The sequence below is a fragment of the Podarcis cretensis genome (genome assembly GCF_951804945.1).
Source record: "Podarcis cretensis genome assembly, chromosome: 12".
Lineage (NCBI taxonomy): Eukaryota > Metazoa > Chordata > Lepidosauria > Squamata > Lacertidae > Podarcis > Podarcis cretensis.
Genome location: NC_137181.1, coordinates 2045035 through 2066664, shown reverse-complemented (window position 1 = coordinate 2066664; position 21630 = coordinate 2045035). Strand labels below are relative to the sequence as shown.

The 21630-nt window shown below is 48.6% G+C and overlaps 1 protein-coding gene across 1 annotated transcript in view; it reads right to left on the bottom strand.

Moving 5' to 3' along the window:
• Window positions 1-21630, bottom strand: part of LOC307227146 (SCO-spondin-like) — a 181490-nt gene that overhangs the window by 117662 nt on the left and 42198 nt on the right. The window contains exons 20-32 of the mRNA XM_079996268.1: window positions 21137-21393; window positions 20322-20456; window positions 18789-18991; window positions 17167-17294; window positions 15920-16029; window positions 13839-13994; window positions 12207-12300; window positions 10887-11287; window positions 8656-8886; window positions 6648-6854; window positions 5576-5812; window positions 4745-4867; window positions 2714-2808 (exon numbers count right to left, since the gene is read on the bottom strand). Coding sequence (XP_079852394.1) covers window positions 2714-2808; window positions 4745-4867; window positions 5576-5812; window positions 6648-6854; window positions 8656-8886; window positions 10887-11287; window positions 12207-12300; window positions 13839-13994; window positions 15920-16029; window positions 17167-17294; window positions 18789-18991; window positions 20322-20456; window positions 21137-21393 — 2377 coding nt within the window. The remainder of the gene's footprint in view (window positions 1-2713; window positions 2809-4744; window positions 4868-5575; window positions 5813-6647; window positions 6855-8655; window positions 8887-10886; window positions 11288-12206; window positions 12301-13838; window positions 13995-15919; window positions 16030-17166; window positions 17295-18788; window positions 18992-20321; window positions 20457-21136; window positions 21394-21630) is intronic.

The following is a 21630-nucleotide window of genomic DNA, read 5'->3' as shown; positions in this document are numbered from 1 at the left end:
GGTTCACGTCCCCCCATTTTGTGAATCATTTTTTGGGGGTGGGGTGTTATTGGGTTATTGTTTTCATTTTGATTTTATATATTGTGATTCCCCCCCCCCCCCGCCCCATGAACCACCCTGAGACCTCAGGTATAAGTTCAATAAATAAATAAATTAAATAAGTAGCCCAATTGCTAGGCTGAATTGCTGTGATAAAAATGAAAGTATTGCCAAGGATGTTGTTTTTATTTCAAACTTTGCAAATTTTGGACAAGATGGACTGTTTCAAGAAGTGGCAGAGAGATATTTCTAGATTTGTCTGGCAGGGCAAGAAGCCTCGAATAAAATTCAAGATATTAACTGATGCTAAAGAAAGAGGTGGATTTGCCCTGCCAGACCTGAAGCTTTATTATGAATCAGCCGCATTTTGTTGGCTGAAGGAATGGCTGCTTCTTGAAAACACTGATGAACTGGATCTGGAAGGTTTCAATAATGTATTTGGTTGGCATTCATATTTGTGGTATGATAAGGTCAAAGCACACAAAGCGTTTAAAAACCATATCGTTAGAAAGGCACTGTTTAATGTTTGGATAAGATATAAGGATTTGTTAGAAAATAAACCCCCAAGATGGTTGTCACCAATGGAAGCGAAGGCACAGAAAAAACTCAATATGGAGGCCAATTGGCCGAAATATTGGGAAATTTTGGAACAAGCTGAAGATAGAATAAAATTGCAAAGCTTTGAAAAATTAAAAAATAAAGTGTGAGACTGGCTCCATTATTACCAAATAATGGAAGCATATAATTTGGATAAAAAAAGTTGGCTTCCAGGTGGAAAAATCAAAATTGGAAACAGAATTGTTAGATCCCAAAACTAAAAATTTGTCAAGAATGTATAACTTGCTGTTGAAATGGAATACTCAGGATGAAATGGTGAAATCTGCTATGATTAAATGGGCATGGTTGGCCAATTGGTGTCAAAGAAGGATAGAACTTTTTTTATGTATGCCACAACAGCAGCAAGAATACTCATCGCGAAGTATTGGAAGACACAAGATTTACCCACCCGGGAAGAATGGCAGATGAAGTTTGTTAAGTTGTGGGTTGACATAGCAGACGACACAGTGATTTCTCCAAAGCAGCTCTTTATTTTGTAAGCTGGAATAGAACTGACTAGCAAGCAGCTCAGCCGGCCTGCTTTTATAGACAGCCGGCTGTCAACATTGTAGCAACAACACCCAGAGTTTCCCGCCTAAAATAACTGACGTGGACCTGAGTGAAAACTATCTACAGACCTGAGTGAAAACTATCTACAGACCTGAGTGAAAACTATCTACAGTATCCCCCCTGCTGGCCCAGGGTGAAACTTCACTACATAACAAAGTTGATGGACTATATGGAACTGGCGGAAATGACTGGCAGAATCCAAGACCAGGGAGAAGAGTCGGTGGAAGAAGATTGGAAAAAAATTAAAGATTATTTACAGAAATACTGTAAAGTTAAGGAGCTTTAGAAAAAAGGTGGAATGAAGCTAGGTGGCTTTGGCAGAATGTTAGACAGAATATGTTAAAATTAATTATAAGACAAAAAATAGATGAAGATGGAAAGGACTTGCTGAAATAATTAATTGAAGTGGAATACAAAAAGGGAGGCGTGAGGAAGTCAATGAAACAAGTGCATGAAAGTTAAGATTAGAAATATTGGAAGTGTTTTTAATTCTTTTTGTTTTACTTTGTTGATTCAATGTTTTATGTGGTGTTTTTGTTTGTGTTTGTGTATTTTGTTATATTGTTATGTCTAATCTTTCTTTTTTCTTTTTGTAACTTCTAAAATTTCAATAAATATTATTTATAAATAAATAAATAAATAAATAGCCCAAAACAGTAGGAGGTCAAAGCTGGTTGGGGAATAATAATAATAATAATAAATTATTATTATTATTATTATTATTATTATTATTATTATTATTTACACCCCACTCATCTGGCGGGGTTTCCAAAGCCACTCTGGACAGCTCCCAGCAAAATATTAAAAGCACAATACAGCATCAAACATTAACAACTTCTCTGGTCTGTTACATCCTTCAACCACTAGCCTCTCTTTCTATGGAAAAGAACCCAAACAAGGTCTGTGGGTCTCACACCATAATAATAATAATAATAATAATAATAATAATAATAATAATAATAATAATTCAATTTATATACCACCCTTTATCTAAAGATCCCAGGGCACTGTACAGCATTAAGAACACGTTTTACAGAGCATCAATAATAAAATCATAATAAAAATCATAATAACACATAGCATAATACAAAAATAATTGTTATAGTCCCTGCCCCCTATAGATTATTTAATGGCCAAAGGCCTGGGTAAAAAGGAATGTAATGAAGGCGCCAGGTGAGCCTTCCTGGGGAGAGCATTCCATAAGTGGGGAGCCACCATGGAAAAGGCCCTATTCTTGTGTTGCCACCCTCCGGACCTCTTGGCAAAAGGGGGACATAAAGAGGGTCCTCGGATGAGCGCAAAATCTGGGGAAAGGCAGTCCTTAAGGTATCGCAGTCCTGAGCCGTTGGTTCTTTCCCGAAATATTTGAGATCCCTTTTGTAGATGGGAAAGTGAACTGGATGGGTGGCTGGACAGGACCAGGGCTTAGGGTCGTGTGAAATGAGACCTTTTAGGGTGGTTGTGGGGGGAAGAACATCTGCGCAGGGGAGACGGCCCCCAATCTCACCTGTTTAAAGGCAATGCAGGTGCCATCCCCACAGGAGTACTCCGTACAGGGTCCCGCGGTCTGGTTCCTTTCGCCGGGACGGACCACGTGGCTCTCTGTGTGGGTCAGAAGGGAAAGCCATGAGCATCACAGGAGGGCCAGCAGAGGAGGAGGAGACCCCAGCCGTCCCCAGCCCATTGGGGGGCAGAAGAAGCCTTCCTTGGTTCTCATCGGCAGCTGCCCCCACAAGATCCACCAGGAGACCCTCGGTCAGCTCCTTGGGAAGTGCAACATCATCTGCGTCGTGTAAGGACATCTGCAGAGCCTGCTGGATCTTGTCCAGAATCCTGGACCCACCAGACCAGACTCTGAGTGGAAGCCCAGGCAAAGGACCCAATCTGAGCCAGATTTACGTATAAGCTAAACAAGCTGTAGCTTAGGGCCCCACTCTCTTGGGGGCCCCCAAAAAATTTAAAGGAAAAAAACACACCTGGATGTACATTTCCAAAATAAAAAAATAAAAAAACAAATAAAATAAAACCTACATACAGCAGCAGTGTTTTGTGTTGTGTAGGCTCCTATGATGTAAGTCATGGGTAGGCAACCTAAGGCCCAGGGTCCGGATGCGGCCCAATCGCCCTCTCAATCTGGCCGCGAATTGTCCAGGAATCAGCGTGTTTTTACATGAGTAGAATGTGTGCTTTTATTTAAAATGCATCTCTGGGTTATTTCTGGGGCAGAGGAATTCGTTCATTTCCCCCCACAAAATATAGTTCAGCCCACCACATGATCTGAGGGACAGTGGACCGGCCCCCTCCTGAAAAAGTTTGCTGACCCCTGATGTAAGTCATGGGCCCTGCCTGCTAGCCTGCTACCTAAAATATCCCTGGTTTGCTCATTTCTATATATAGGGTGCCTACATTCTGCATGTGCAAATGGCTTGAGATACCTATTAGGTCCATAAATGACCATATAGCGTATATTCAACACAAAAAAACAGTGGCAGTTTGTTGTTGACAAAGGACAGCTGGACATCTAAAGGGCTCCATTACCTTCAGTAGCTTAGGGCCTCATCAAACCTAAATCCGGCCCTGGACCCTATCCCAACACCGCACTTCCAATTTGTGATTCCTAGGAACTGGTCTTCAGAGACAAGTCATCTCTGATTATGATGGTACAACATCAGCCCTGGAAAACCGTGCGATCCTTCCACACAGTTGTGTATGAAAATAACCTCCGCACACGCGTGACGTCCAGGATAAATAGGGCTTGTCTTGTCTGTTTCGTCGCTATTTTGTTAATGTTGGTGATATTGTTTTATAGACATTAATGCTGTCATGCTTTGGGAATCCTATAACATGATTTTTGGTGTGACTGTGATGCTTATTTTTGTTTTATTTTGTTAATAGCGTTACACAGATGGTAATTGTTTCGTTTGCGATTGTTTCACTGATCATCTCTTAAGTATTCTATACGATTTATGCTGTATTCATGATGTTTCGTTCTGTTTTATTTATCTTTTGCTTGTAAGCCGCTTTGGGATTTATTTGAATAAAAAGCAGCATAGAAATAGAAAACAAACAAAGAAATAAACAAATAAAATGAAAACCACTTGAGCCGGGCATGCAGTTGTGTCTGCTCATTCACTCTACCTTGCCTTGGATTTTGCAACCCTGGAAATACATTTGCCAGAAACAGAGGGGGGGGGGCAGCAAAGAGAGAGACAACGAAGACAACAAATTGGGGAAGGGGAGGGAGGACCGGGAATTGCTTAACACGCCCAGGCCCCTCCCACACTCCCAGAAACCTCTGCCTGAACGTCTTCGAACGGCTTCTCATGAGGACTAGAAGCTTGCTTTCAAAACTGGATCGATTTTTACGCAGAGGGTAGCTCAAGCGCATTGGATGCCCAGCAAAGCCCCTCTTCTCCTTCCTGGCCAGGGAAGGGAGCAAGAGTCTCAAATCTGGGCAAGGGATATCGTGAGAGGGTCCTTTTTCACCCCGCTTCCATTCCAGCCCCCCGCCAGGCGAGGGCCACCCGAGGCTCCTTACCGCAGGCCATCTCGTCCTCTCCCTGGGGGCAGTCTGGGGAGCCGTCACACACCCGGGAAACATTGATGCACATGCGGTTGTCGCAGATGAAGAAGCCCGGGCAGGGTGGGATCTGCGTGGAGCCTGTGCCAGGAAAGAGAAAGGAGGGTTATTCCCAGGGAGACAGGACCAGCGACGAGATGGGCACCTGAGATGCCCCCACAGGTCCCTTTGGAGAGGCTGAGGGCGGTTCCTCATTTCCCCCACCTTACAGCCCCTTCTCCACATTTCCACATTGAAACTGAACTGAAATACTTTATTGTCACTTGTACAACTTGTATGCAGTGAGATTAGACAAGCACCCCCCACTCAGCTCTCTTCGTCTTAATTCCCCTCGTTTACTGATGCACACCCACCAAACCCGAAAGTCAGTTGCCCTGTTGTTATCTTTTCATTCAGCAGCCTAACGGCCCAGGGATAGAAGTTGTTCTTTACCCTGTTGGCGCGACTAATCCTGGTTCTATATCTTCTGCCCAAGGGCAGGAGATCAAGAAAGTGCCAACCAGGGTGTGAATCATCCCTGAGAATTTTCCTCACTCTCCTGAGGCAACGTTCTTCCGCTATTTCATCCAGCGAATTTGCGGGACAGCCCATAATATCTTGTGCCGTATTCGCCACCCTCTGTAGGCACTTCCTATCAGTTGATGTCAAACCAGCGTACCACACCGTGATGCAGTAGGAAAGGACACTTTCTATTGTTCTCTAGTCTGACCCCGCCCCCGCAGGAATCGTCCACCCAGCCCTTCTCGTCGTCTGCAGAGAGCCCCAGTCATGGGGTCAGGATCTGCTCACCACAGGTGTCGACGCTTTCATCCGAGTGGTCCTGGCAGTGGGGGGCGCCGTCGCACAGCCGACTGTAGTGGATGCACTCGGCCCCATGGGCGCAGGGGAATTGGTCCAGGCCGCAGGTGCGGTTGCACTGGAGCTCGTCGCTGGCGTCCAGGCAGTCGGCTTCGTTGTCGCACACCCAGCCGCGCGGCTGGCACTCCCCGCTGTGGCAGTGGAACTCGTAGCGGCCGCAGGGTGGTGCTGTGGGGAGGGCAGGACGAGAGAGAGGCAGAGAGGTCAAGGCGTCCAGAGCAAGGCTCCAGACAAAGGCAGCCACCTCAGGCAGCAGAAGCCCAAGGGCAGCTGTCCCATGGGTGCCCTCTGAAATCTCATGAGATCTCGCAAGATCTGCTGTTATTGCAGCCCCTTTGCAAGGGCCACCAAGCAACCCAAATAGCAGAGACTTCAGTGCAGGGAGATGACACATTCCCATTTCACCCCTGCTTGGGAGAAAAATTATCCCCAAGGATCCTGTCAGGGACTGGCTGGACACTGGAGATTGGAGGCTGGCTTGGAAAAAGGGATCAGTGATCTGGGGGAGCCTGTAACAGCCAGGAGACGAGAGTCAGAGTCAGGAGAGTGAGAGCAGGATTGGAAGGTGAAGCACAGGTGCAGGATGAGGGGGAGAGAGGTGTCAGGGTGCTGTAGAGCCCAGGGCTTCCCTGTGTCTCCTCCTCCTGCCCCCACCTCTCCTGCCCCACTGTCTCCCAGGACCAGAAGAGAGGTGAAGAGGGAAGAGCAGAGGCAACTGGCACACAGGCTTAGTCTTTGCCTGCTCATGCCAGCTTGGGTGCGGAAGATGCACAAGCTGAGGTCGAGGCCTCTCTGTTGCAGCAGCGACCTCAGTGGGTAACTGAGAGATGTAGGACTGGTGGACATGCTTCTCCCAAACTTGAAAGAGCTCTTGGGAACTCTAGATCAAAACATGGGGGCTGACGACAGCTGTGTTAGAGCAGCCTTGGCCCTTCCCACTAGGCAGTGCTACTCAGCACCGGGAAGGAGCTCTCGGTTTCTGGGTTTCATGGAGCCTGCTTACCCAGAGTCCTGTTGATGGGGGACGGGTGAGTCGCAGGAAGACTGGGGGCCACGGCGGCTGCCGGAGGTGTGGTCGGGGGCACCGGGCAGTGCGGTGGCTTCTCATTGGCGCCTTCGGCACAGTCGTGCATGCCGTCGCACACCTGGGAGTGGCTCACGCAAGTGCCATCCGGACAAGGTAGCTGCCCAGGGGCACATGTCACACGGCCTGCGGGGGGGGGGAGGGTATGGTGAAGGCCAGCCCACCATTCGCTCATTCTAGTGCCTTCCTTCAGTTCTCAGGAGGCTTAGTTTGGTCAGAATCGAGTCTACCCTTCCAGAGTTAATGCTAAACACATCACTTCTGATCAATGAGCACCAGAGCTGCCAGCGGGCCGTGGAAATTTGTGTTCCAGGCTTTTTAGACTCGTCTACCCATGTACTATCTGAAACGTGGACCACTTACAAAAGCCATCTCCAACTCCTCAAAAGATTCCATCAACAGTGTCTCTGAAAAATTTTACACATCACATGGGAAGACAGGCGAACGAATATCAGTGTACTGGAAGAAGCAAAGATCACCAGTGTTGAAGCAATGATTCTTCAACATCAACTTCGCTGGACTGGTCATGTTGTGCAGATGCCTGATTATTGTCTTCCAAAAAAAACCTGTTCTATTCTGAACTTAAAAATGGAAAGCGTAATACTAGTGGTCAACAAAAGAGGTTTAAAGACTGTCTCAAGGCCAATCTTAAATAATGTAGTATAAACACTGACAACTGGGAAACACTGGCCTACGAGTGCTCCAGTTGGAGAACAGCCTTTACCAAAGGTGTCATGGGCTTTGAAGATGCTTGAACTCAGGACGCAAGGGAGAAACGTGCTAAGAGGAAGGCACACTTGGCAAACTCTCACTGTGATCAACTCCCAATGTCCCCACTGTGGAAGGACGTGTGGATCCAGAACTGGCCTCCACAATCACTTACAGACTCACTGTTAAGACCGTATTCATGGAAGACAATCCTACTTGGTTACGAGGGATCGCCATAGAAGACGACTACCTGAAACCCAAGGTGCACATTGGGTGCCAGATGTGAAATATATTGGCCCTATTTTCAGCTCCCCCACCCACTAAAGAGGACCTAAATGGCTCCGCTCAGCCTCCATAGTTGGAGGCTACAACGCTGCTGACTGCCAGTTGCTGAAAGCCTCAAGAAGGTAGCTTTCGTATTTTATCTGTGTTGTTTTTAATTTGTGTGAGTCCGGAAAAAAGGTGGGATATTAACAATCCATCAATCGATCGCAAACCGCTTTCAGCTTTTTTAAAAACAATCAAGCAATGCACACGTTTTGTGAAATAAATAACAATCGGTCAATAGCACTTGTTCCATAACACCCATCAGAGTGACAGTTCAGATCAGTGACAGTTAGGTAGCCATGTTGGTTGAAACAAAATAAAAAAAATTCCTTCCAGTAGCACCTTAGAGACCAACTGAGTTTGTTATTGGTATGAGCTTTCATGTGCATGAACACTTCTTCAGATACACAGTGTGCATGCACACGAAAGCTCATACCAATAACAAACTCAGTTGGTCTCTAAGGTGCTACTGGAAGGAATTTTTAAATTTTAATTCAGATCAGGAAACTGAAAATAATCAGGCCGGATATGGTGGGGGAAGATCTGGAGGGAAGGAAAGGCAAACCCTAAGCCCGCAGGAAACATCTGAATGGCATTGGCCGTCCTGATAAACCTGGATTGTGGCTCAGCGCTGCTGGAAAGCCCCGCAAGATTACCAAATACACTTGATAGGACCTTGTAAACCTTCAATGCACAACATCAAAACCTTCGGGGTCCACCTAGCGCAGCATTCCCTGCACGGACTGGCAGTGGCTCTCCAGGGTTCGGGGGTCCAGGGGTCTCTCCCAGCCCTAACTGGAGGGGACATTGGGGGTGTGTGGACGGGAGCTGGGACATTCTGTATGCCAAGCAGCTGCCCCACCACCGACCTGGGGGGGATGACCGCTCTCACCTGGGCAGAAAGCTTCATCCATTCCGGTGGGACAGTCCTGCTTCCCATCACAAAGCACAGCTTGGGGAAGGCACTGGCCGTCGGGGCACTGGAACTCCCCAGCTGGGCACACGCAGCCGCTCTCGTCGCTGAAATCTCCGCAGTCGTCGTGCCGGTCGCAGCGGTGGAGGTACGGCAAGCAGCGCCCCATTGCGCAGCGGAACTCGCTCGGCCCACAGGGGGGCCCACAGCCTGAGAAGGGGTTGTTTTATTGCTTATTTCTGCGATTTACATGCCACCCTTTATCCGAAGAGGTACAACATTAAAAGCATAATTTACATAGCATAATAAGAAAAGACAAATTAAAAAATCACAGGTAAAAATCATAAGAACAGTCCCACCCCACACCCAACACACTTTTAAAAGGCCATGGATTGTCTAATGGCTGAAGGCCTGGTTAAAGAGGAACATTTTTGCCTGGAGCCTAAAGGTATATAATGAAGTCACCAGGCAAGCCTCCCTGGGGAGAGCGTTCCATAGACGGGGAGCCACTGCAGAAAAGGCCCCGTTCTCGAGTTGCCACTCTGCAGACCTCATGAAAGAGGCACACGGAAAAGGGCCTCTGAGGATGAATGCAGATTTCGGGGTGGTTTATATGGGGAGAGGCAGTGCTTGAGGCATTGCGGTCCTGAGCCGTTTAAGGCTTTATAGGTCAAAACCAGCACTTTGAATTGGGCCCAGAAGCTCATTGGCAGGCCAGGATCAGTGCAATATGCTCAAACAGTCTTGCTCCAGTGAGCAACCTGGTTGCCCAATTCTGCACCAGCTGAAGTTCCTAAACAGTCTTCAGAGGCAGTCCCACGCATCACACGGTGGGGTAATCTATAGAATCATAGAGTTGGAAGAGACCACAAGGGCCATCGAGTCCAACCCCCTGCCAAGCAGGAAACACCATCAGAGCACTCCTGACATATGGTTGTCAAGCCTCTGCTTAAAGACCTCCAAAGAAGGAGACTCCACCACACTCCTTGGCAGCAAATTCCACTGTCGAACAGCTCTTACTGTCAGGAAGTTCTTCCTAACGTTTAGATGGAATCTTCTTTCTTGTAGTTTGGATCCATTGCTCCGTGTCCGCTTCTCTGCAGCAGCAGAAAACAACCTTTCTCCCTCCTCTATGACCATTTGGTTGCCCTTCTCTGGACACGTTCCAGTTTGTCAGTGTCCTTCTTGAACTGTGGTGCCCAGAACTGGACACAGTACTCCAGGTGAGGTCTGACCAGAGCAGAATACAGTGGCACTATTACTTCCCTTGATCTAGATGCTATACTCCTATTGATGCAGCCCAGAATTGCATTGGCTTTTTTAGCTGCCGCATCACACTGTTGGCTCATGTCAAGTTTGTGGTCAACCAAGACTCCTAGATCCTTTTCACATGTACTGCTCTCAAGCCAGGTGTCACCCATCTTGTATTTGTGCATCTCATTTTTTTTGCCCAAGTGCAATACTTTACATTTCTCCCTGTTAAAATTCATCTTGTTTGTTTTGGCCCAGTTCTCTAATCTGTCAAGGTCGTTTTGAAGTGTGATCCTGTCCTCTGGGGTGTTAGCCACCCCTCCCAGTTTGGTGTCATCTGCAAATTTGATCAGGATGCCCTATCCTAGAGGTCAACAGAGCATCAACAATGGAAGTTAGACTGCCCTTGTCCAGACAGGGGTGCAGCTGCTCCGGGCCACTGAGGCCACCTGAGCCTTGAGCGACAGCAAAGGATCCAGCAATATCCCTGAGTTATGTACCAGCTCCTTAAGAAGGAGTGTAACCCAGCTCAGAGCAGGCGACCTCCCAGCCATCTCATCTGGGGAACCAAGCACCCACAAAATATGCCAAACTCCACCACAATCGCTGCCTCCAAACCTCTTTTCTCAAACTCCAACTCTCCACTGGCCTCAAAGATCAGTGCAAAAGCTTGTGGGGTTGCTAGCCTTTCCCTTTTTGTGCCATTTTTGCAGCTTTCCTGCTCTTTTCAGGCCGTTTTTGCCCTTTCTGCAGTTTAAATTAATTTACTTAATTATTTCCCAGCACCTCACATATACAAGAATCAAACATGTCTAAGTGGAGAGACACCTGTATACCCATTTTTATGCACACTTTACTCCAGACAGAATTCCACTTGCCCCCAGGTCAGCTGGTAATCTCTCCCTGTGCCCCCACTGCATTTCAGCTACTCTGAGTGCCACCCCTTGTCCTGCGCTCACCCGCCTCGTCGGAATGATCCGCAAAGCCGCAGTCCAGCTCCCCATCGCAGAGATGCTCGTGGGGGATGCAACGCCCGTTGGCGCAGCGGAACTCCTGCAGGGCGCAGGCGGGCAGCGGGCAGTCCCTCTCGTCCGAGCCGTCCAGACAGTCTGCAGTTCCATCACAGCGGTATCCCCAGGGCACACACTGCCCACTAGCGCATTGATACTGGTGAGGGGCGCAGCTCAAGGTGCAGAACTCGTCCGAGCCGTCCCCGCAGTCGTCCTCGTTGTCGCATGCCCAGGCACCGGGCACGCAGCGCCCGCCTGTGTGGCAGGCGAACTCTGTCTCGGCGCAGCGGGGCGACGTGGTGCAAGGTTCTTGGGGGGCGACGCACTGCCACAAGCCGGCCTCACAGGAGCTGTGGAAGGGAGAAGTGTCAGAAACAGCAGGATGGGTGTGAGGTGTGCACTGGGGCCGTCTGAGGCTCAGGGCAGTGCCACGAGAAGAGGTCATGGCACGACAGCTACGGCCATTCCTGGACAGGGAAAAGTTGGCCACAGTAGTTCGCGCATTGCTTGCTTCAGGACTGGGCTGCTACAATGTGCTCTTTGCGGGGCTTCCTTTCCAAAATTTATTTACACAGATCTAAATGAAATATATACAGTGGTACCTCTGGTTGCAAACAGAATCCGTTCCGGAGGTCCAGCCATATCCCGCTTTCACAACCCAATGTTTACGTTACCCGAGGGTAACTAAACCCGAGGTTCCACTGTATATCAGAGCAGTTTACAACCCCCAGGGTACAGTGCAGAATGAACATCGTGTTGCACTTGTAGAGGTAAAAAAGGTAAAGGAAACCCCGGATGGTTAAGTCCAGTCAAAGGCGACCATGGGGTTGCGGCGCTCATCTCGCTTTCAGGCCGAGGGAGCCAGCGTTTGTCCGCAGACAGCTTTCCGGGTCATGTGGCCAGCAGGACTAAAGCACTTCTGGTGCAACGGGACACCGTGGGGGAAAGCAGAGCGCATGGAAACACCGTTTACCTTCTTGCTGGAGCAGTACCTATTTATCTACTTGCGCTGGCATGCTTTCGAACTGCTAGGTTGGCAGGAGCTGGGACCGAGCAACGGGAGCTCACCCCGTTGCGGGGCTTCGAACCGCCAACCTTGCAATCGGCAAGCCCAAGAGGCTCGGTGGTTTAGACCACAGCGCCCCCCGCGTCCTGCTTTTTACACCCCCCTGTAAAAGTGTTGTGGGTCTGAGCAATCTTAGGTGCATTCATTGGTAGGTAGACAATTCCTCCCATCTGCCCTGCTCCAGCCAACCTTTACGGACTTACCAGTTCCTGCATTCCTGCACCACCAGGGCTCCCAGTGGGAACAGAGTGCCCTCCCAGTAGCAAGGGCATTCGGAGGGGTCGATGCAGCGGCCGCCTGGCAGGGAAGGAACAGCAGAATATCAGGAGAGCCCTGTTGGATCAGGCCAATAGCCCATGGAGTCTGGCAGTCTCTTCTCACTGTGGCTGGCCCCAAGTTTGAATCCCACAGGCAGGACCAGAGCCCAAGAGCAACCCTCTCTTCTCCAGCAAGCATGACTGCCTCCAAGCGTGGGGGGCAGAGCACAACTGTCATGGCTGGTAGCCCTCCTTAGCCCTCTCCTCCCTGAGCAGAGCTCTTTGGCGGATCTCAACACTTGCAGGAGCACTGACGGGTTGCTGCAGAAATGGCGGAGAGGCATTTCAGTTTGTACCCAGCTGGATAGCCTAGTGGGTAGAGCACGAGACTTGTAGCCTCAGGGTGTTGGGTTTGAGCCCCACGTTGGGCCAAAGATTCCTGCATTGCAAGGGTTTTGTACTAGATGACCCTCGTGGTCCCATCTTCCAACTCTATGATTCTAGGATTCTCATCCATCCATCCAGGGACTTCTCATCATGGCTGATGACCAGGGAGGATGGTAGTAGCTGCCCAGAGATGGAAGGATGATAAAGTTCCAACCAGAGAAGAATGGATAATCAAGATGATGGACTATGCCGAAATGGCAAAATTGACAGGGAGAATCAGAAACCAATAAGATAATAAACTTAATAAAGAATGGGGGGGGGGGGAATTATAGATTATCTTAAAGAACACAGTTAGAAACGTTAGCAGGATTAACATAACACTTGTAATAATTCTATGGTTATAAATGGAAGTTTGAATACAATTTGGATAATATTATAGGATGCAGTATAAAATGAAGTACTATGGAAACCCCAGGAGGGTGGAGGGAAGTCCACGGATTCAGGGAATCCTAGATACCGTATTTTTCGCCCTATAGGACGCACCGTCCCATAAGGCGCACCTAGTTTTTTGGGGGGGGAATAAAGGGGGGGGAATTATTTTTCCCCCAGGCGCGGGGCTGGTGCGGGGGAAGCCCGAGCTTCCCCCGACCCCAGCCCCCAGAACAGGCTGCTATCCGCAAGCTGCGGGAGCCCAGCGTGGGCTCCCACGGCTTGCGGAGATCTGCGCGAAGCCTGGAGAGCGAGAGGGGTCGGTGCACACCGACCCCTTTCGCTCTCCAGGCTTCAGCGAAAGCCTGCATTCGCCTCATAGGACACACACACATTTCCCCTTCATTTTTGGAGGGGGAAAAGTGCGTCCTATGGGGCGAAAAATACGGTACATATAAAACTGATTATAAAAACATGTAGATTTGAATGTAAACGATATTTGTAAAAACTTAAAATAAATAAATAAATATTAAAAAAGGGAGGACGGAAGTAGCAGTCGAGTGCTGCTCTTCCTGCACACGAGCTGACCCTTTGCCACCTTCTTCAGTACAGGGACCCAATGCCTCTTAGAATAATAGAATCGTCAAGTCAGAAGGGACACCCCAAAGGCCATCTAGTCCAACCCCCTTCAATGCAGGAGTCACAGCAAAAGCATCCATAATAGGTGGTCCTCTGACCTCTGCCCCCCCCCCCCCATCTTACCATGCAGCACTTTGCCCTCCGGGCAGAAGCACCCCTCCACGCAAGAAAGGGCCTCGCTGCTGCAGTGCTCGGCCCCCTCCAGGCCGAAGTTCTTGCAGGTGGGGGGGCAGGCTGGGCCACAGGCGTCGTACTCCAGCCCGTAGTCACACTGCATAGCTGAGCAGGGAGAGAGGGAAATGCTTGCTCGCTTACTTACTTACTTATTACAAAAAACAAATCACCAAGCATAAAGTGCTGTTTTGAGATGCAGGCATGGCCAAACTTGGCCCTCCAGCTGTTTGGAGACGACAACTCCCATCATCCCTAGCTAACAGGACCAGTGGTCAGGGATGGTGGGAGTTGTAGTTCCAAAACAGCTGGAGGCCCAAGTTTGGGGAATCCAGGGTGCATTGGTCTCAAAGTTATTATTATTAATATGTATTAAATTAATATACTGCCCTTCATCCAAATATCACAGGGAGGGTTACAGTATAAAAACATCAAGTACATAATATATAATCTCACTGTATATAAGTTGTACAAGTGACAATAAAGTGTTTCAATATAACAACAACAATAAACACAATAAACACAAACACCCTGACACATTTAAAAGGCCAAAGATTGCTTAATCAGCCAAAGGCCTCGGTGAAGAGGAATAGAATGAAGGTGCCAGGTGAGCCTCCCTGGGGAGGGTCTGCTTCGCAAGGTCCTCCAGGGAAAGGAGCAAACTGCAAGACAAGGCTAGCCCTGCTGTCCCAAGCAATTTGTGCAGAGGAATGGGGGGAGAGGAACCAGCTGGGGAACCCCCTCCCTGGGGAAGAAGGATCAGAGCTCACGGAGGGGTAGTGGGATGACAATGAGCGGTCAGAGAGAGTAGACTGGGAGAAGGAGGTGTTGGAAGCTGAAGAGGCAACAGGGCTTAGTGAGTGGGGAGAGTCTGTGGCAGAGAGCAGTCCAGACTCAGAGGCAGGAGCTGAAGAAGGAGAGGAGGGAGGCCAGGAGGCAGAGATGGGTCTGGCTGGGGAAGAAACTCAGGTTGTCTCCTCCTGCTGCTGCGACAAGCTCCCCTCCTCACTTGTCTCCCAGAACCAGAAAAGGGCTGAAAAGGGCTGGGGAGAGGTTGGCTTCATGCAGGCACAGTCTCCGATGGCTTGGGGAAAACCCTGGAGAGGAGGGGACTTAGACAATTGGGGGAGGCGGGGACCTTCAGTCTCTGCAGCTGCTTCATGATGGTAGAACTAATGCCACTGCCAGAACTAATGCCAGTGTAGTGAAAGAAGCAAAGATCACATGTGTTGAAGCAAAGATTCTTCAACATCAACTTCGTTGGACTGCTCATGTCGTGCAGATGCCTGATTATTGTCTTCCAAAGCAACTACTCTATTCCAAACTTAAAAATGGAAAGTGTAATACTGGTGGTCAACAAAAGAGGTTTAAAGACTCTTTCAAGGCTAATCTTAAAAAATGTAGTATAAACACTGAAAACTGGGGAACACTGGCCGGCAAGCGCTCCAGTTGGAGAACAGCCTTTACCAAAGGTGTCATGGGCTTTGAAGACACTCGAACTCAGGACGCAAGGGAGAAACGTGCTAAGAAGGCACGCTTGGCAAACCCTCACCGGGATAAACTCCTGCCCGGAAACCAATGTCCCCACTGTGGAAGGATGTGTGGATCCAGAATTGGCCTCCACAGTCACTGTTAAAACCGTGTTTATGGAAGACAATCTCACTCGGCTACAAATGATCATGAAAGAAGAAGCAGCAGCTGTGCTCATGAGGCCTGACACTCCTGTACAATGCATGTTTTTGAGTTCACTCCAACTTGCAAGGTGTGATTGCCTGCTGGCCCGCTTCTGTCAGCTGCCAGCTGGACCAAAGAATGCTAGGTGCATTGCCTCAGAAATATTGCCTTGGTGCATCCCAGGTCTCTTCCCTTCTGGGCGGCAAAGTAAGTGGGAGGGTAGAGGCAGGAACATTTGGATTGTAAGGCCCACTGGCAACACTGCCCGGCTGTTGTGTCACAGCTGGGCAGCAAAGGCTCCCCCCCCCTTCCGCACAGAGGCCACTTCCAGGCTCCCAAACAAAAGCAGCGTGACTTACGGCAGAGATCCTGGCTTCTCCAGCGCACAGGCACCCCCCGCTGGCTGCACTCCTCTGCGTAGGTAGCGATGGCGGTGCAGAGGCACTCACAGTCCCCTCCGGAGTCACAGCTGGGGGGAGAAGAAAGTCGGAAGGGCAGGTAGGCACAAGGAGGCGGACAGTAAGGTAAAGGTAAGGGGACCCCTGACCATTAGGTCCAGTCGTGGCCGACTCTGGGGTTGCGGCGCTCATCTCGCTTTATTGACCAAGGGAGCCGGCGTCCAGCTTCCGGGTCATGTGGCCAGCATGACTAAGCCGCTTCTGGTGAACCAGAGCAGCGCACAGAAATGCCGTTTACCTTCCCGCCGGAGTGGTACCTATTTATCTACTTGCACTTGGACGTGCTTTCGAACTGCTAGGTGGGCAGGAGCAGGGACCCAGCAACAGGAGCTCACCCCATTGCGGGGATTTGAACCGCCAACCTTCTGATCGGCAAGTCCTAGGCTCTGTGGTTTAACCTACAGCACCACCCGCGTCCCAGAGGGACAGTAGAGGGACACAAGAGGGTCTCCTACTCAGGAACAGCCTCCTAAGAATAGCCTCCCCAGCCCCAAGCTCACTAGGTTCCAAATGCATTTCCAAAACTCCCCTAGTTATCATTTCTAAAGCCCCTTGTAGGGGAAGACACATTCCCTACCCGGATGGCCTCGTATCTGATTGTGAATCTCCCTGATCACCACCGCCACTGCCACCAATAATATTTATATACCACTTAATATGCAAAACTCCTAAGCGGTTTACATAAAACATAGTAAGATAAATGAAAGGTGGGGGGATGTACTATCAATTAGGCTTGCCATACATTAGGAAAAATGCAGACATGTCCTGGTTTTCAGGTGTAAAAATGGCATCGGGGGGAATTTTGCCAAACCGGCAAAATGTAAGGAAAACGACGGATGTATAGGAAAACACAGCAGAAACCGCTCAAAAAGCTTTAAATCACTATTTTTTAGGTGGGTTTATTAAAAAAAAAGAGCAGAACAATTTTGGGTCTTCCTAATAACAGCTCAACAACTGCAGGTGTCAGGGATTTTATTTTTACAAATATGGCAACCCTATAGAAATACAAAATTTAAACCAAAGATATAAAGAAGGACATCAGTAAAACAACAACAAGAGAGAAGCCCTCAATTAAACATTTTAAATGTTTAATATATCAATAGATGAATATCAAGGTATAACCGCTATCCCACTCGCCAGCCCCCTACCCGCAGGCGTCGAAGATGCACCACTCGTAGAACTGCTGGCAGGGGAGTTCCTCATGGCAGGGGGCGAAGAGGTCCTGTAAGAGGACGCCACAGCGCTTCCGGGCCCAGGTCACACGGTGAGAGTTCACCTGGGTGGGGGGAGGAAGGAAGACAGAGGTGAGAGGGGCCGCTGACTTCACCGGAAGCACCTGCTGGATGAGGCCAATGGCCCACCTGGTCCAGCACCCTGTTCTCACAGGGGCCAGCCAGATGCCTCTTTGGGGAAATCTGAAGCAGGATCCAAGCCCAAGAGCCAATCTCTCCTCCTGCGGTTTCTAACAACTGGTACTGGATTGCTGCCTCCAACTGTGGAGGCAGAGCAGAGCCATCCTGGCCAATAGCCATCTCCTCCAGGTTGGTGGCCGACTCCTGTGGCAGAGAGTTCCATAGTTTAACTAAGTGCTGCGTGAAGATTTTTCTTTTATCTGTCCTGAATCATCCAACATTTCAGCTTGGTTGTATGCCCTCAAATTCTGGTGTTATGGGGGGGGGGCACTTTTGCCTCCCCTCTTTCTCCATGCCAGGTGTCATTTTGTAAACTTCTACCATGTTGCTTCTTGCTCCTCTTTCCTCTAAACTAAAAAGTCCCAAAGGTTGCAACCATTCTTCATAGGGGATTCACTCCTTCCCCTTGATCATTTGGGCTGTGCTTCTCTGGTCTTTCCCCCCCACTCTAGAATACCCTTTTTGAGTGAGGTGACCAGGATGTGCGCAGAATTCCAAATGCAGCTGCACCAAAGATCTGCACCTTCAGGGCTGCAACTGCAGCAGCCACAGGTTAAACCTTGCCAACCTCCTCCAGCTCGTCCTCGTATGGTGACATTTCTCTTTATTGTACAGGAACACAATTGCATGCATTTACCTTTCAAGCTCCAGGGCTGAGTGTTGTTGGAGTCCCCCACCCCACCCCACCCTGGTGAAAAGCCACTCTTTAGCACTCCGTCGGAGCAAACTTCAATTCAGGTTTTCTGCAGATTGACATTAGAATTAGAAATAGAATTTTATTATTACGGTCACAGACCACTTCTAGCTCACTTCCAATATCAGGAGAATCCTAAAACACAACAGGAATACAATGAATTGCAATTGGGTATAACAGAGACAATTCAAATATAGTGGCAGTTAAAAAAATATATTAAATCTTGATCACTAAAATGTAACCTAAAATTATCATTTAAAACCTTAATCGTTTTGGTAGTACAGCTTGTTCCCTAGGTTTTATGGCAGTCACACAGAATTTGGCCACCCTTAGCATGATCTCTAGATCCTTGTCCTCTACCGGGAGTTTTAGACATTGAAGTTCGGACCCATTTGGAGATTTTTGTATAACAGGAGTGATAAATACCAAGAGTATATCCCCATAGAAACGGCAGCATAACAAGACATGAGAGATAGTTTCTACTGTCAATAATTGACATTTATTCCGATGGAGCGCTAGAGAGTGGGTTTTCATGGGGAAAGCTCTGGAGTTAAAAAGGATGCAGGGACACAGAACTTTAAAGCATGGACCAGGCCCGTAAAGAGGTAAATGAGGATCAGGCCAAAGAGAGATGGACTTTAACTGGGCACCGATCTGGGCGTACCGTGCAAGGGTGCTCAAAATCCTCACTGTTGACTTCAGGGCAGAGCAGGCTGACGCGCCAGGAGTTGCCAAAGAGATCTGCTGTGGGCTCCACAATGCTTTGCTGGCTGGTGAAATCATTCTCAGTGTCCCCATCAAAGTTCCCACACAGGCCTGACATGCGGCCTTGGTACATGGGGTTCACTTTGATGTAGATGCGGGTGCCTGGACAGAGAGGGGGAGCAGCTCATTCACAGCCTCTTGGAGTCAAAATAAAAGGAATCCATGCTGACTTATTTTTAAACTTCATTCCCCCTTTCTGTTCCTAAGTTCTTTCCACCACCACCTCACAATTTTTTTCATTTTAAAAACATTGAAGAAACAGGACTTTCAGCCACCCTGTGTTTGGTTTTTTAGGGTTGTAAGACTAGGGTTGTAAAATAGTTGCTCTGCTTTAGAGCTTCTTCTGCATAGGAAGATCAAAAGTTCAAAGCCCATAGGAGGAGAATTTGCATAGGGTGGTTAAAAGCATTTAAGAGGAAATTTTGCACAGGTGAGTCAAAAGCTCAGCCTCGGAATATAGCAAGCAAGGTAAAAGAGAAATTTTACTCCTTATTGGTTCAAAGGTTGGCAGGGGAATGAAAAAATGTCATGTAAGGAAAACTGGAAGGTGGGGAGGGAGAAGAGAGAACTAAGGAAGAACTGAAATTGGAGGCCCTCTTGCAAATAGAGCATAAACCTGAAACAAGGACCCAGGATACAAACCTGAAATACAGTGGTGCCCCGCAAGACGAACGCCTCGCAAGACAGAAAACCTGCTAGACGAAAGGGTTTTCCGTTTTGGAGGCGCTTCGCAAAACGAATTTCCCTATGGGCTTGCTTCGCAAGACGAAAATGTCTTGTGAGTTCCTGCGGGTTTTTCCCCCTTTCCCCCCCCTTTTCCTAAGCCACTAAGCCGCTTATCAGCTGATCCGCTGATAAGCCGCTTAACAGCTGATCGCTAAAAGCCGCTAAACCGCTAATAGCGCTAATCCGCTAAGCTGTCAATGGGCTTGCTTCGCAAGACGAAAAAACCGCTATATGAAGAGCCTCACAGAACGGATTAATTTCATCTTGCGAGGCACCACTGTAGTTGGAAAAGCTTAACGGAGAAGGCTGGAAGCCTCTGTTTTGATCAATGTTCATCAGGTTAGGAAAACAGTCCAGAACAAGACCGATTGGATAGATTTATCTCTATTTTGCAATTATATGTCGTTTATTTTGCTCTTATATTTCGACTATATTCTTTCCTCCAACTTTCTCAAGAACTGTTTAACTTTTTACTTTATTAAAGGTCAAGAGGTAAGGAGCGTGGCCCACAATGCATAGGAGCCAACTCCTAGGGGCCATGGGCTCTTTGCACCCCCAATAAAATATTTGAGAGGGCCACAGTCCATTGAGCATTGCCATTCAAACGATGTGCATGCACCACATCATGTGATTGAGTAGGTGGGGCGGGGCTCACCTCCCCCCCCAATATTTTATTAAAGTTGGCCCCCCTCCTGCCCAGTCTCACCTCCATCCCAGAGCACCGTCAGCCCCAGCTGGGAGATGAGCGAGAGGAAGAGCCCTGCTCTCTCAAGGGTCAGGCCGTTCCCACTATACGTTTTCGGGGGGCGCACCGACACCCCGTTCACGGTCACGTCTTTTCCTGGTGTGGACAGAGAAAGCCAATATCAGGAGCGCACGAGGTGGGCAGAGTGGGCACGATACTCGTCTCTTCCCCCCTTTAAAAAAAAGTTTTTTTAAATTAACGATTTCAACATAACAAAATATCAAAACATGTCATATTCGTTATTTCCCCCCACCTCCCCATCAAACCCCGCTCCCTCCCTCCCTCCCTCCCTCCCCCCCCCCCGAGATTTCCCTCAGCTCCTCTATCTGATTTCCCACCACATTTTGTTCTCTGCATACTGTAAAATTGTATAAAACCTTATATTATCTATCTACTGTGTTAACAGTCCGTAAATTTGTGTATGTTTATTCAAAATCTGCCAAGGAGTCCAATTCATTCTGTTGTCTTTTTAAGTAATTTGTAAAAAGTTCCCATTCTTCTTTAAAGTCACAGTTGTCCTTATCTCATAATTTGTATGTCAGTTTCGCCAGTTCTGCACAGTTCATCAATTTCTCTTGCCACTGTTCTTTTGTCGGGGCTTCTTCGTTCTTCCATCCTTGTGGTATCAAGACTCTTGCCTCCATTGTAGCATACATAAATAAGTTATTTGTTTTCCTCGGCAGGTCTTGTCCTACAATCCCTAACAAAAATGCTTCTGGTTTTTTTACAAATGTCATTTTAAACATTTTCTTCAAGTCTCTTTCCCCTTTAATTACCTCTGAGCAGGTGGACCACCGTGTTGCCAATGAGCACCACGATGGATTTGGTGCAGGTGGTGCCGCTGGTGCCACAGGGCACGTTCTCGGCGGTGACGGTGAAGGCCCCGCTGCTCTCCCGGGCCAGGATGTACTCACAGTCACCCAGGAAGGTGTAGGTCCGCCCGTCGAAAGTGATGTAGTGGGGGTCCCCGGTGGCGACACACGTCCCGGCACAGTGGTGGCGGCTGCAGTCCCAGCGCCGGTTTCGGCAAATGCTGCAAGGAAGGAGACGGAGGGACCACAAGATGGTCATTGCTGAGCCAAGCACCTCTCATGCCGTGGGTCTGCAGCCAATGTCAGGAGCAAGCCAGCAGTCAATCACACAGAGAAGGCAAAGTTAACTCTTTATTAGAAGAAACAGGATCTGCACAGGAGTGCCAGGTCAAAGGAGCACAGCAACTCTCCTGGGTAGGTCTTGCCCCATGAGGCAAGCTGTGGAGACCGAAGGCCCC